General features: G+C 37.3%; 1 protein-coding gene across 26 annotated transcripts in view; it reads left to right on the forward strand.

Moving 5' to 3' along the window:
- The window catches only part of ANK3 (ankyrin 3), a 621,742-nt gene that overhangs the window by 453,068 nt on the left and 154,652 nt on the right, over positions 1-14,022 (forward strand). For all 26 annotated transcript variants that reach the window (XM_079136414.1, XM_079136437.1, XM_079136438.1 and 23 more), the window contains one exon: positions 11,146-11,244. In XM_079136414.1, coding sequence (XP_078992540.1) covers positions 11,146-11,244 — 99 coding nt within the window. The remainder of the gene's footprint in view (positions 1-11,145; positions 11,245-14,022) is intronic.

Below are 14,022 nucleotides of genomic sequence, written 5' to 3' on the forward strand. Positions count from 1 at the left end.
GAAGTTAGTAAACTCTTCTAGTATAAAGCAGGCCAGAAATAAATTCCAGTCATTACTATGAGGTTGTCTCAGAGCTCCAATTAGTACTGAAACTCTAGCAATGGGGTTTTCTTTTTCCACATTTCGTGTGTTTCTTACAAGGTCTGAGCAAGAGCCAGTCTAATAAAAAGGTGACCTCACCATAAACATCCACTTCTTTAAGGTTTTTGGATGATTTCCCTGCCTTGTAATTGTAGCTGCTCCAATCCTGTGCTCCCCACTTCCAAGAATTCTGATCTCCATGTTTCTAAACTAGCCTGGCAACCTCAACTTGATTCCTATAGGGCTTGAATTTACTATTCCATTTATCATTCATTGCACTTATTCCCTCAACCAATAAATTACCTTAGTGTCTACTGTAGACTAGACATAGCAGGTGAAAGAGGACAAAACACATGGCCTGTCCTCATGAAGCTGATGAGCTAGTTTGTCTTCTTTACTCTGCCCCTAGTCCAGCCCAGCCATAGGTCTTCATCAGGAAACCCAGACTTCTTTTTTCTGATGACTATTGAACCTGAAAACCATGCATGTACTTTACAAGATACAAGTTCTCTGGGCTGGGGATGTGGCTTAGTGGTAGAGTGTGTGCCTGGCATGCAAGAAGCCCTGAGTTCGATCCCTAGCACTGCAAATAAATGAATAAAGATATACAACAGTGCTTCCTGATTTGCGTGGGCACTGGTGATTAAATAAGGAAAGTGCATGTATACACACACACACACACACACACACACGCATACTGTCTAGAGAGGAAGAGTGAAGAAAGGTGAGGATTTATCCCTAAGGTATTATCTCAGGAGGGAGGTAAATTGAATAGAGATCTCATTGAACTGACTTCTGCATGTTTCAACAAAAAGGAATTATCAGTATATATAGAATACTAGGACCATTGCTGTAAATGGCAGGGGTTTAAGCACAGGCTATTTAAAGAGATTGTAAGGATTTAAAAGTAGAGTTGCATTGCTTTTACCATTTGATGACCACCTGGAGGTGCATTTGTAAATGGGAGGGGGAATCATTGTGGAGGGAAATGAGGGATCATAGAGATAAGCAGAAAAGAGAAGTTGAGGAGATGCCTGTATTTCCAGCTGAGATTTGAGTTGGTGTGTAGATTGGAAATTACCTTATTTCTCCCCCTCTTGATACAGTCATCAATCACCAGAATAGCAAAATTACTTGTCATTTTACATCATTGACCAAACATTTACAAGCTGTATTTGACACATTGGTAGGGGAAAGGGTATGAACAAAGTGCATATAGGGGGAATACAGTGTCACAGGAGAGGACCTGGGGATAAGCAAAAAATTTGGGATGTAAGTATAGGAAATAATGTGCATAGGCACATTTGCTGTCACTTGGTTTCTATGCCACATTGTCTTCCCAAAAGGCCGTCTTATTTTCAACAATGATACAGACTCCTTTTACCTTCCATCCAGTTTTGACTTGGATTTACTTCTCTTCAGTGTTTCACAGTGACACTGGATATGAAGGAAAGTCTTAGGGAACCAGAGAACAGAAAAGCCTGTCATTCTTTTGGTACTGTCCTGTGTGGAGTGGGCTGAGGGAAGGGTGTCAGTTGTGCGCAGACTGAATTCCTGGCAGACTCTATGGAAGAAAGCGTAGTATATGCCCAAAATATGTGAGCTATTTTGTGTTCTCTTCATCACAGCTTCCCTTCTCTCTCGCCGAAATGACACTGACTGGGAAGGAAGGGGCTAAAATGTCAGAAAGTCATAGGGACAGGCCAAAAAACAGGAAGTGGAATTTTCATAATTACAAGTTTTAACTACCCAATCTAGTAGTAGCCATCGAGTTCCTACCAAGTTCTTCCTACTCTTGTGGCTACCTTGTTGCATTTAACAAATCCCAGCTGGTGTACACCAGTCCCCATGTTTAGACACAAACATCTCTTGACTTGACCTTAGAGGCCAGTGCTGGCAATGACCTCTTCCCTGGGGCTCTGTTTCTGCATGGGCTGCTTGCCTAATAAAGGATTCAGTTTAAAAGACAGCTCTTAAAGCATTTTTATTCCAGGAAGTAAACTTGAATTGTGGTCAGGGTAATTTAGGCAGGACCTCAGCAAGATCTTACCAGCTGGAAAAGCAGAATGAGCATGAATTTTATATTACCCTAGTGCCTAATCTCTAGTCGTTTTTGTGCTCGCGCATGCGCACGTGTGTGTGTGTGTGTGTGTGTGTGTGTGTGTGTGTGTGTGTGTGTGTTTTGCCAGGGATTAAACCCAAGGCCTCACGCTGCTAGGCAAGTACCCTACCACTGAGCTGCATCCTCAGTTCCTAATCTCCTAAGTCTTAAGTGTGACTGGCAAGTGGTCAATTGTGGCCTTGAGGATAGTTCACCCTCCTGAGTCTTCCTTTCCTTCCTGCACGGAGGGAGTTGTTCCAATGATCTCACAAGCATCTCAGCACTGTGTATTGTACCTCTAAGAATAATTAGATCTGGGGCCATAGTTCAGTTGCTCAGTACTTGCTTAGAATGCTAGAAGCCCTGGGTTAGATCCCCAGCACTGCAAAAGTAATTGTTTGCTATGAAATTCAAGATGATTATACATGAATCTTCCCTTAGGAGCTTAGTTAGGATCTGATACATCAGTGATTTCAAGTCTCTATTTAGCTCATTTTAAGAAAGCTTTTCCCATTTTCCCAGTCCCATAGAGCTGACTAATATTAACTGGCAGGTTGGCTAATGCTCGTGTTGATAGCCAACTCTGAATATGTACAGTACATCTATAACGATTGTGAGAAGTGTGCAGAGATATAAACACATGTCAAGGCAGTCTTTAGTGAGGTCAATATGCAGCATCCTAATTTTAAAATGATTTATGACATTTGTTAATTTTTTCAACAAGATCTTAATGGCTTCATTTCTTAATAGACTAAAATGCTTTGTTAAGGATGGCCTGCTATTTCTCTTTAAACTCTTATTATCTTCAAAGTTAGCATGAGTGCTTGGTATATGTTGAAGGAAGATGTTTTGCAACAGATGGTCTCTTGTCATTTCCATTTCTTTTGCATCAATTCCCAGCCCAGGCAGAGACTCAATATTGTCCCTATACCACAGCCATTTTAAGAACTTGAATTCTCTCTTTTCACTGACTTCTCCACATCTAATAATAAAGGAGCTGTGCTGTGTTTACTGCTTCTGAGAAGGTGCAGAGTCAAGGCAGAGTCAGGAAGAACAAGACTCTCGTTCCCAGGACTCTGCTCCAGGTGTGCTCCTCCTGAACTCCAACTTCCTAGCAATGTGCTGCTGCCCTCCACCTCAATCATCCTGTTACTACAACACTGCAGGAAAAGTTGTGCCTTGATCCTAAGAGGCGTATATTTATCATAGTATCCATAGCACTTAACATACTTAAAGTACTTCCTGGGACATATTAGATGCTCAGCATTCGCTGAAATATTTCAATAAGATACACAGCTTAATGATAAATTTGACAAAGGGTCTTAATTTATATGACTTTATACTGATCCTGTGGTAATATAATTTTTCTCCCTGAAGTTAATTGCAACCAGTTCACTTAGAAGAATATATCTTTGTGCACAGGTAGATGGAGGGGTTTCAGAATACCTCCAACCTGACAATTGTTAAATTCTTACTATTCTGGGAAGATATCAGAGGACCCTTGAATATCCTATAATTTTAGCCTATAGTTTCCCAGAAATGCAACTCATTGTATTTCTTACATTTAATACAAAAGAAAAAGAACTTTTCTCTTTTGCATCTCTCTACAATTCACTTTCTCTCTCCTCCTCGCCTTTCACACTCTCTCACACATGCGACCTTTCTTTTCCTCTCGTTTTCTCTCTTACCCAGGAGGGAGACACTCTGTTTGCTTAATAAACTCTCTTATGTGGTTAAAAAAAAAAAGAAAAAAGAAAAAGAAATATTGTTATTTGGTTTGCTTTCCTTGTTGTCTTAGTTAAAAATAACTTGTGAAGAAAATATTAAATTTTTCAAAGTCATGAGATAGTCTCTCTCAAAGAGAAAAATTTTAAACCTTACTTCCCCTTATGGAGTTCTAAGATTTGTTGACTTGAGCATTTGACAGGGCAGCAGACTATTTCTATGTTAATCAAAGCTAACTTAAATATTTATTCATGTCATATAAAACTGTATTGATATTTCTCAGTTTTATGTCACAAATATTAGAAAATAATTGGAAGTATTTCTTTAGATTAAAGGAAGGACAAGTAATCATAAAATACCCTTAGCTTTAAAAACTTGAAAGCATGTCTTTGAAGAAAAAAAGAATGTATTTGAAAGTTGTAAAGAGTTCTCAGAACTTGGAGGAAGAGGCATTCTTTCTCTTCTCTCCTAATGATTTTACACTATGTCAGAAAACTCATTCCCTTGCCAAATTAGAAAACTAAAAGTAGTGGGTAAATGTCTCATGCCTGATTCTCTTGAAGAATCTGTAAAGCAGGCTCAGGACACTTATTACTTTAGCTAATTGCTTTGTGGTCACAAGGGCTGTCTTCAGAAGATAATCTCCACCCCTCCTGCCACTTTCCCTTGGTATATGTTGGTAGTGCATCCAATTTCTTTTAAATACCTCAACACTAATTTGGCACACAAATACTGTGTAGTTGTCAACTACAAACATCTTGGATTATTTTCCTTCTCAAAAGGATGCAATAAATAAATAAGTTGTTATTGTTTTAATTATGAACCTTCATTTGCCTTTTCCAAGCAGATATCATCTAATAAGGGCTCTACAAAGCACCTTTATTTAAAATCAAATCTTATGACATTTTAGATTATATTACACAGTCTTTTCCTTTTCTTGCATTTTGTAAAGTCAATTGCTTCAACAAAAGTATCGATCTATTCTGAGGTTTACAATGTATGTAGAAATATTTTATACCTAGAGTGCAAAAACTGAAATAGTGTAAATGGAATTATATTGCAAAATTCTCATACATGAAGTGGTATAATATTGGTTTGATATGTATTAAGTGTAATATAATATTGCTATACATATTTAGACTATGGTAAATTAAGAATATGTATTGTAATCCCTAGGACAGTCTCCACCCAAAAATAAATAAATAAATAAAGATTTAGCTAAAGCCAAAGGAGAAGTTAACCAATGTTATATATAATGATTCAGTGATCAGGATATTAAATACTCCACCCAAAGGAAGACAAGAAAGGAGAGACAAAAACCACAAACAAGAGGGTGGAAAAACACAAAACAGATAGCTTAAGGGCACATTCTAGTCCCAGAAAAGAAAGTTGTCATTTTCTAAGCAGAGAGAAGACAGGAGAATTTTTCTTTTTTTAGTTTAATTTTAAATGTAGAGAATGTGTGGCAAGAGACTAGGGAAGGAAATTAGAAAGAGATGTTTCTTTCTCCTATATATAAATTGGAGAAATGAATTATTGATCTTAAAAGAATATCGAATGCTTGTATTTTTAGAAATTGCTTGGCATAGTAGAAGAAATCCAATCCTTCTGACAGAGGTGAGCCTGAGCGTAAATTCTAATTCAACCACTTGCTTGCCGTGTGACCTTGGGTCGGTACATGAATCCCCTGGAGCAGCTTTGTCATCTATAAATGGAACTACTGAAGCTTTTCTCCTGGAGTTGTTGTCAGTATTAAATAAGAGTCCAAATACAAAGTGCCTATAACAGAGACATTAAAAAAATGTCATTTCACTTCCTCTTAGGTTAACCCTGTATTTGCCTAACATATGCAAAAAGTAAAGCTATAATCAGAACTTCTGGCAAAAATACCAACATGAGAATAGCTTTGCTAGAAGACTGTAAGTAGTGCCCTTTAGTTAATCTCTGGATTCATTATACCTCTTTTCCCCTAAGCACTGTCTACATTTTCTTTTACTGTTTGCAGTTTTCAGTTAAAGATTATAATCTGTTTTACATCCATATATTATTTTCACAGAGTTCTCCTTGCTTAATTTCTTTTCCCTTGTCTACAGTGAATTTTTTGCCTAAGCCGACAAGGGAGGGACCTACAAGATACAAATCAAAATAAAATACACTTCTTGAAAATTATTCCTAAGTCATGAACATTTATCACTCCAGTATTGCCTTTGAGTAAATTTCATCTGTTAAGGGCATATTCTGACTTCATAGCCTCGGCTGTGATGCCTTAATGTCCTGCATCCTGCTTTTCAGAAAAATTAGACCTGAAAGAAAGTCTTCTTGGCCTTCATACAGGCAAGGCTTTGCTCTTAGGCTGACGCAAGAGAGTATTCTGTTCAGCCAGTAAATTGCAGTTCCCACCTTACTAATAAGATTACTGTCAATGAAATGAAATATGAGATCTGGACCAACCCATTTGCCTGCTTCAGAATTCTACCCAAGGGAAACTTGTTCATTATGTTAGTGCTTTAAAAATCAAGAGAATTGAAAAAAAAAAAAAAAAAATACTAACCCCATGCAATTTCAATTCCCTCCTGTAATGTTACTATGGCAACTCGGCCTCCCTCTCGCCTTCTCTCCGGTCCAACTGCTGCATATGTTGTGTTCTTGAAGCAGCCTCCCTCAGTCCCCCATGAATTGCCTTGTCAAGTCTTTCAACTGGAAGTTGATGCTGTTGTATATGGTTATAAAGCTGCTTTTTGGTCCAGAACCCATTCCAAGTGACATTGTGCATTAATTGTACATTTCTATGGGTTGGAAGCAATTAAGAATCCTTATTTTAGCCAGGCACAGTGGCACACGCCATAATCCCAGCAACTCAGGAGGCAGAGGCAGGATTGCAAGTTTGAAGCCAACCTTCATAACTTAGTGAGATGCTGTCTCAAAATAAAAACAAAAACAGCCAGGATGTAGCTCAGTGGTAGTATACCCCTGGGTTCAATCTCTAGTACCAAACAACAACAATAAAAAGTCCTTGTTTTGTTTTGAAGAAAACATTCTTCTAATTTTAGAGAAAAGAGTATACCCATTCACTATGTTGCCAGACATAATATCCACAATATCTCTTTCATTAAGCTTACAGTATTCTAACTTAGGAAAAAGGAAAAACTTTTATTTCCAGCAAATCTGAGAGCTAAGAGACTGAGTCATATTCTTACATCTAATCCCAATTTACAAGTCACTGATGTTGAAAATTTTAATTATTACAAAGATACTTTAATAGCATTTTTGAAATAGACAAAATAAGTCTACTCTTAAAAAGGAAAACAAAGAAAGGAATTTTCAACCAACTGACTAGAAAACATTTTTTAAAGACTAGCCTGAAAATGATTCATTCACTCTCTCCTTTCACTTAGTAATTTTTATTAAGCAGTTTTCATAGATGTGATACGGTTACCTCCTCTACAAGATTCAATTATCCTTAAAATTGTTAACCTGTTCCTCAGGAATAGACACGTTTAAAAAAAAATTATTCATGACGTCAAAGAATGGTAAGGCAGACTTTATTCAAGGTTGGCTTCTATAATGGGGCTCTGTAGTAGACAGAGACATCTGGCTCAGCTCTGAATATAGCAAGGAAAGGTGGGAATTTAGAGCTAAGGAGCAAGGTAAGAGTCAATGTGTGGGAAATTACTAGGAGGAAACATCAGGGGTAAGAGGGATTCTGGCCAAACCTACTTGACAGGATTGCTGCATAAGTGGTCCAGGGTGAAAAGATATTGAGTGTGGGGAAAAAGGAATTCCATCAGATATCAAGGGTGGGGGATTCTCTTTAAACTAACCCAGCAACATTCTTGCTAAAACTGTACTAAGCAGAGACTAACACATAGTAGCCCTAAAGTCAGGGCCTAGTTAACAAGACATATCAGAGAAGCCTGACTGGAATTAGTTCAAGGGGCCACAAATAATTAAAACACCAGGTTAGAAAGCTGTAGGTTATCCAAAAGAGACACAGAAAATAACAGAAATCTTGAAAGTAGAACATTTACATTTGTCTTGGAGAGAGGATTCAAAGAAATGCTGTCACATAGGACAGAAAGGCCTTGGATCTTGGGGAAAGTAGGGAGGTCCCCGCCGTATACATAGTGTTATAGGAAGGCAGAGAAACAAGAAAATGAGAGACTCTTTTGCAGAAGCTGTGAAATATTTGATGGAGAAGTGATTGGGGATAGAGAAAGGCCAAGTTGAACCAAGTGAAGCAGGAAAAGATTTTAGAAGGCATGAAATGCTAACCTGAAAAATTTAGACTTGCCTGAGGAGCAAATGAATTGCCAAAGATCATTTTCAACAGAGGGTGCCGTAATCAGAACCATGCAGTAGGAAAGCAAATAATGAGCTAGGCCAATTTCAAAGCAAATGAGATTGGTTCAAGTTTTGCTTATTATTTATTTATTTTTTTAACCAAAATAGAGATATGGAGTCATATCCATATCCTGCTAATCTTTTTTTTTTTTTTATAAATGAATTGTGACTCATTCAATGACAGATACTTTTCAGTCTCATTGTAAGTCGGCTGGTCTTGTCTCTGTCTTCATGATTATAAAAACTGTGATGCTCATTAAACTTTAACTCCAGGCACTGGCTTCCCCCTGACTTTTGAATGTCCCGGTAGCTGGGCAAGACGTGCCATCTTGTGTAGCTTCCTGATGAGACATCTCTGCTGCTGAGATTTTGGCTGTTTGAAGCATCATACACTTTTGAAAAGTGCCAGATCAAATTTGTAGAAGATCCAAAGGAGACAGTGTTAAAAATATTGCAAGAAGACTATCATTGAAAGGCCTGTGCTCAAGGTAGCTCTTTGCAGTTCAGCTAGAACTGATGAGTTTGACCTTGGGGAGTTAGCTGACTTTCTCACCCAAGCAAGATGATTAAAGGGAACACTGGCTAGAACAATAGCACTTCTCAGCTCTTCCACTGATGAAAAATGTCACCTTTCCCTAGTGAGTCTTTAGATTCTACCTGTTTTTAATGAACAGGAGATCAGAGGTTGCAGCTGCAGAATAAGCTAAAGGAAGGCTAAGGGTGGCTGAACATTTGAGTTTAGGACTTTTGTCTTCATCCTCCCAAGACCTCCCTTGCTTGTCTTACCTAGTCAGTAATAGCTCTAGCCTAGTTCTGCATTTAGCCTTGGATGAGTAATTTTATCTCTTTGAACCTTAGAGTCTTCATTTTTAAATGAGGATTGTACCTTTCTTACAGGGATAATTGGGAGGATAAAATGATATGATGTCTTGAATTTGCTTTGAAATAATATATGAAAGGAAAAAAGTCAGGATGAATCATGTTGACCATCAGGTGACAATTGGTTTACTTTAGTCTGAAATATGTTTGAAATTTTCCATGATCAGAATTTTTTTAAAAGATGAAGTAAAAAAGTGTATGTTTATAAGAAGGGATACTATACTTCCAAAGGATTAAAGAGATGATAGTTAAAATAGACTTTGCTCTTAGATGGCCAAACATTTTGATTTAGTGTGTAGCATTTTGCTTTGAGGAGAGTAATTTTCAAGGATGAAGGAAGTGGGCTAAAGTAAGTATTTTTGTGTGATCACAGTTTGAAACTGTCTACACATATTCTGTCATCTCTTATTTCTTAGAGTCTACCTAAGAGAATATGAAAGAAACAATTTTGATCTTTCAGTTCATAAAAGATAATCCCTGTACCTCAGTCTCTGGGAAATGTTTCTGTGGGGTGGAAGGTAAAGGTGATTTTTGTATTTTCTCCTTCAGATGTTTTTGGGTTTTATATTACTGGGAAGATGTTGGACTTCATGATTTTTTAAATATGTTCCTATGTTTTATTTTATTAGCAAAACACTTTTTCCACTTGAAAGGCTGCTTTACTTTGGTTTATTTTAAGTCAACATAAAAGGCAGAATAGTTGAATGGACTCAAAGAATGTTCAAATCAGGACATGTACTATTTGCAATTCAAATTTCATCTTTAGAGAATGTTAATACTATGGAGATTTGGTTAGTAGTTTAGAAATAGGGTTGTACCTGCTTGCTTATAAATTGGAATAATTAGGCTTATTTTCCAGATCTACTTATACAATCTGGAAAGTAATTCGAATGGACCAACTTTTGGTGTACTTTAAAATGTGATTTTCTTTAGAGTAGATATTAAGTAAACTTCAATTTGGGGAACACAAGTCGGGTGCGTATGGAAACCCACCAAAGGGTTTGGAGCCACTTAGACTGTCTTAAGTGAATAACCCTCCACTTCCTCAGCTCCATGCTGAGTCACCTTCCCCACCTGTTCCTCAACAGTTAGTCCTTCAGACCTAGAAGCAAAGGAAGGCCGTGCTAACTCTCACCCAGATGACCCAACAGTGCAAAACCTCGAGGGGGAAGGAGCAAGAAGGAGAATTCAAAATCCTGGTGTCATGTGGAGAGCTACATTATATATAAGTGGGATTCATTGTGATTTATTTTTACATGGTAGTAGCGCAATTTGGTAAATTTCATTTCGCAGTGCTTCCCCATGACCCCCACCCTTCATCCCCTTGCCAGACTCAGTCAAGGGTGGAATATTTTCTCTCATATGAGAAAGCTAGAAAGGAAAAATGGGGGATCTCATGAAATTATAAGGGATACCAATAAAATATTTTGTATATTTTGATCAATATGTGTGAATAATTATATAAATAATTTTAATCAGATTTAGTTTTGAAACTTAGAGACTTATGATCTCAAGAAATCTTTAAAACTTTCTTAAATTTAAATTCATATACTTTCATGATAGAGAAATATGATGTGGTAATCAATAAACATTCAAGGATAAAGTTATATTACAATAAAATTAAGTTGATAGAGAAATTGATAGAAATAGAAATGCAAGAGAAAGGACCAGTATGAGATTCCTTTTACAAATTTCTATTTTTAAAAGTTTATTCATATGTTTTTGAAATGGTGGTATCAAGTTACTTACAGAATTTAAATTTCATTGTATGCTTAAGAAGTAGTGAAATAGTTACATGTTTAAATGTCAGTCTTCTAATATGTGAGAAATTATATACTTTGCAACTACTTAAACTTACAAAATAGTATTTCTCAAATACTTAAAATTATGAAATTATTTTATGAGATACATGAGCAAATGTCCACATATATTGGAGGCCACACTGAGTCTCAAGAAATAAACTGCGTTTCTAGAATTTACCACCAAATCTCATGGAAGGTGTTGCCTCTGTTCCACAGGATGGTCTGACGCCACTGCACTGTGGGGCAAGAAGCGGCCACGAGCAGGTGGTGGAAATGCTGCTTGATCGAGCTGCCCCCATTCTTTCCAAGACCAAGGTAAGATCTTTTCAGGTTTCTGGACATTAGACTGTATTTGGCTTTGAATCCCTTTGCCGGTTACTTAACCAAGCCTTTTGAATCACATAAAAAATAAATAGTTTCAATTTAGCAATCAGAGTAGTGATATTCATCAAGTCTTTGGAGAAGTTCAAAATAACTGTGGGTTTCTGAAGCCTTTATGTGGAATGTACTGTTCCATGAAGTTGTTTTGTGTGTGGTGTTTTGTTGTTTCAGAAATGCTTAGTACTTGGTTTTACTCTATGAGATTTCTGTAGTTCAGAAATGATTCTTGATGGGTTAAGACAGACTACGAAGATCTACCCTTTCCCAAGTCGAGGTGCTCGTTCCAGCCCCTCAGTTTATTTCTTGAGAGTTCACAGATAACAAGAAGCCAAGAATAACATTTAGCAGATAGAGATAGGAAAATTTGAGAAACTGTACATTGAGTGGGTCTTTGGGAAGGTTGAAGTTTCTAAAAGGAACACAAGATTGCCTGAAAAAAAAAAAAAAATGTAATCTTTTACTAAATGTCTTACAGGTGTTCCTGATGGTAAAAATTTTGACAATATTGAGTAAGGGAAGAATATGTATAAATAATTACTGAGATATACAAACTACTGATAGTCACTACTATTTTAGTTAATTAAACCAGTGCTTTTGGGAAGTTATATTAAGCTTTATAAAACTCTTTAGTTCTGGGCCAGGGATATCGCTCAGTGGTCACATGCTTGCCTGGCATGCATGAGGCCCAGGGTTGAGCCCCAGCATGATAAAATATTTTATTTAAAAAGAGACAAGATCCTTCATTTCTAAGCAGTATCAAAGCAACACAATCACATGTGATTGCCCTTTGCGCTCTGGTCATGTTTCCTCAACAATTTCAGGAAGATAGGACAGGAGTTAAGGTGGTCTGAACAATTCTATCACTTATTTGAAATGCAGGGTTTAGATTGGTAAATAATTTGGGAGTATTACTCAACAAAATTAAGAAGCCACAAATCTTTCATTGTATTTGATGCTATCTAGTCTTCCTGTCCCACCTCCCACCCCCTACCACCAAATACTAGGGATTGAACTTCAGTCTCATACATTGTTAGGTAAGCACTCTACCACTGAGCTATGTCCCATTTTCTTTTTTTAATTTGATTTTTTTTCCAGTACTATGGCTTGACCCTAGGGGCATTTGGGGCATTCTATCACTGAACTAAACTATATTCTTAGCTCTTTTTATTTTTTATTTTGAGCCAGGGCCTCACTAAGTTACCAGGCTGGCCTTATACTTGTGATCTCCTTGCCTCAGCCTCCTGAGAGGCTTGTACCACCACACCAAGCAGTATCTTGACCTTTTGAGTGCTTCTAACCTTAACCATTCTGTGTGTGTGGTTTTTTGTGTTTTTTTGTTTTTGTTTTTGTTTTTTGGTTTTTGGTTTTTGTTGTTGTTGTTGTTTTTGACATAGCTGTATCTACTTCTCTCCACAACCACATCCTCTTCCTGGCCACGCATCCTACTAATCCCCTATTTCCCCTCTTCTTTATAATCCAGATTTTCCTTTGCAGTTGGAATAGTCATATAAACTGTCCATCAAATCTTGCAAGCCACCAGCTTAAAAATCCTCCAATTAATTTTATTTGTTCTCTATAAGATAAATTTTCATTGTATCAAACAGTGCAGGCATAATCAAAAGCAAATAGTTGTTTCATCTTTTTTCTCCTATTCATCTTATTATTGACAATATTTTTCTGGTTAATTTCCTTGATATTTTTTCTTTCATGATTTTAATTTTCAAGAACATTTTCTTATTCTCTGATAGAATTTGGGGAACAGGGGTTCTGGGCATTGAACCCAAACCACACTTTACCTCTGAACTATATCCTCGGGTTTTTTTTTTTTTTTTTTTTTTTTAATTTTAAGACTGGAAGTTGCTTAGCCTTGATAAGTAGCCAAGACTGTCTTTGAACTTGCAATCCTCCTGCCTCAGCCTCCTGAGCCACTGAGATTACAGGTGTGTGCCACGGTGCCTGACCTTGATAGCTTCTTTTCTTAAAGTATTCTATTATTATTTTATGAATATGCCATTTTCTATTACCTTCTGACAACATTCAAGACAACTTCTTTTTTCTACTTCTCAAATGTCCCTGATTCCTCAAATTTCCTTTTATTTTTTTTTCTGTTTGCCTTGACTCTATTTTTTTCTGTTGGAGGACTCCCATAAATGTCTGTATCACAAGTGTCAACTGCAAGTATTTGAGAAGGCCTTGAGTGGAGGCAGGGCTAATGATCAGGTGGTACTGGGCTGGAGATGTTCTCTTATTTCAGGACTAGATGCCCTTTCATTGGGGCAATTCAGTTTTTTGAGAGAGAGAGAGATCCTCTAATTTTTTGCCTTGAGCACCTGTGTGAATGTCTTCTGAGTGAGGTAGAAGAAAAGGAACTGTCAGTCCTTTATGTGTAATTTAAACATAACAATGATAACTAATAGTTACATGACAGGCACCCACCAGGCTCTGTGCACCTCACAAATATTGGCTCATTGAATCCTCACAGTAACTCTGTGAGGTACCCATATTGTTGCTCTGCATAGAAGAGGAATGGGAAACCCAAAGAGATGAAATAGCAGCTAGTGGCAAGAATTTGAAACCAAATCATCTGAGTCCAGAGACCATATCCCTAACACCTATATTGTCCTTCCTTTTCTATGATCATCTGGGCTCATCCCAAATCCTCACCACTGCCCCCTGCTCTGCCTGAGAACTGAGAGTGAATCTCTCTGTATC

This window comes from Sciurus vulgaris, assembly GCF_902686455.1.
Source record: "Sciurus vulgaris genome assembly, chromosome: 4".
In the NCBI taxonomy this organism is placed as follows: domain Eukaryota; kingdom Metazoa; phylum Chordata; class Mammalia; order Rodentia; family Sciuridae; genus Sciurus; species Sciurus vulgaris.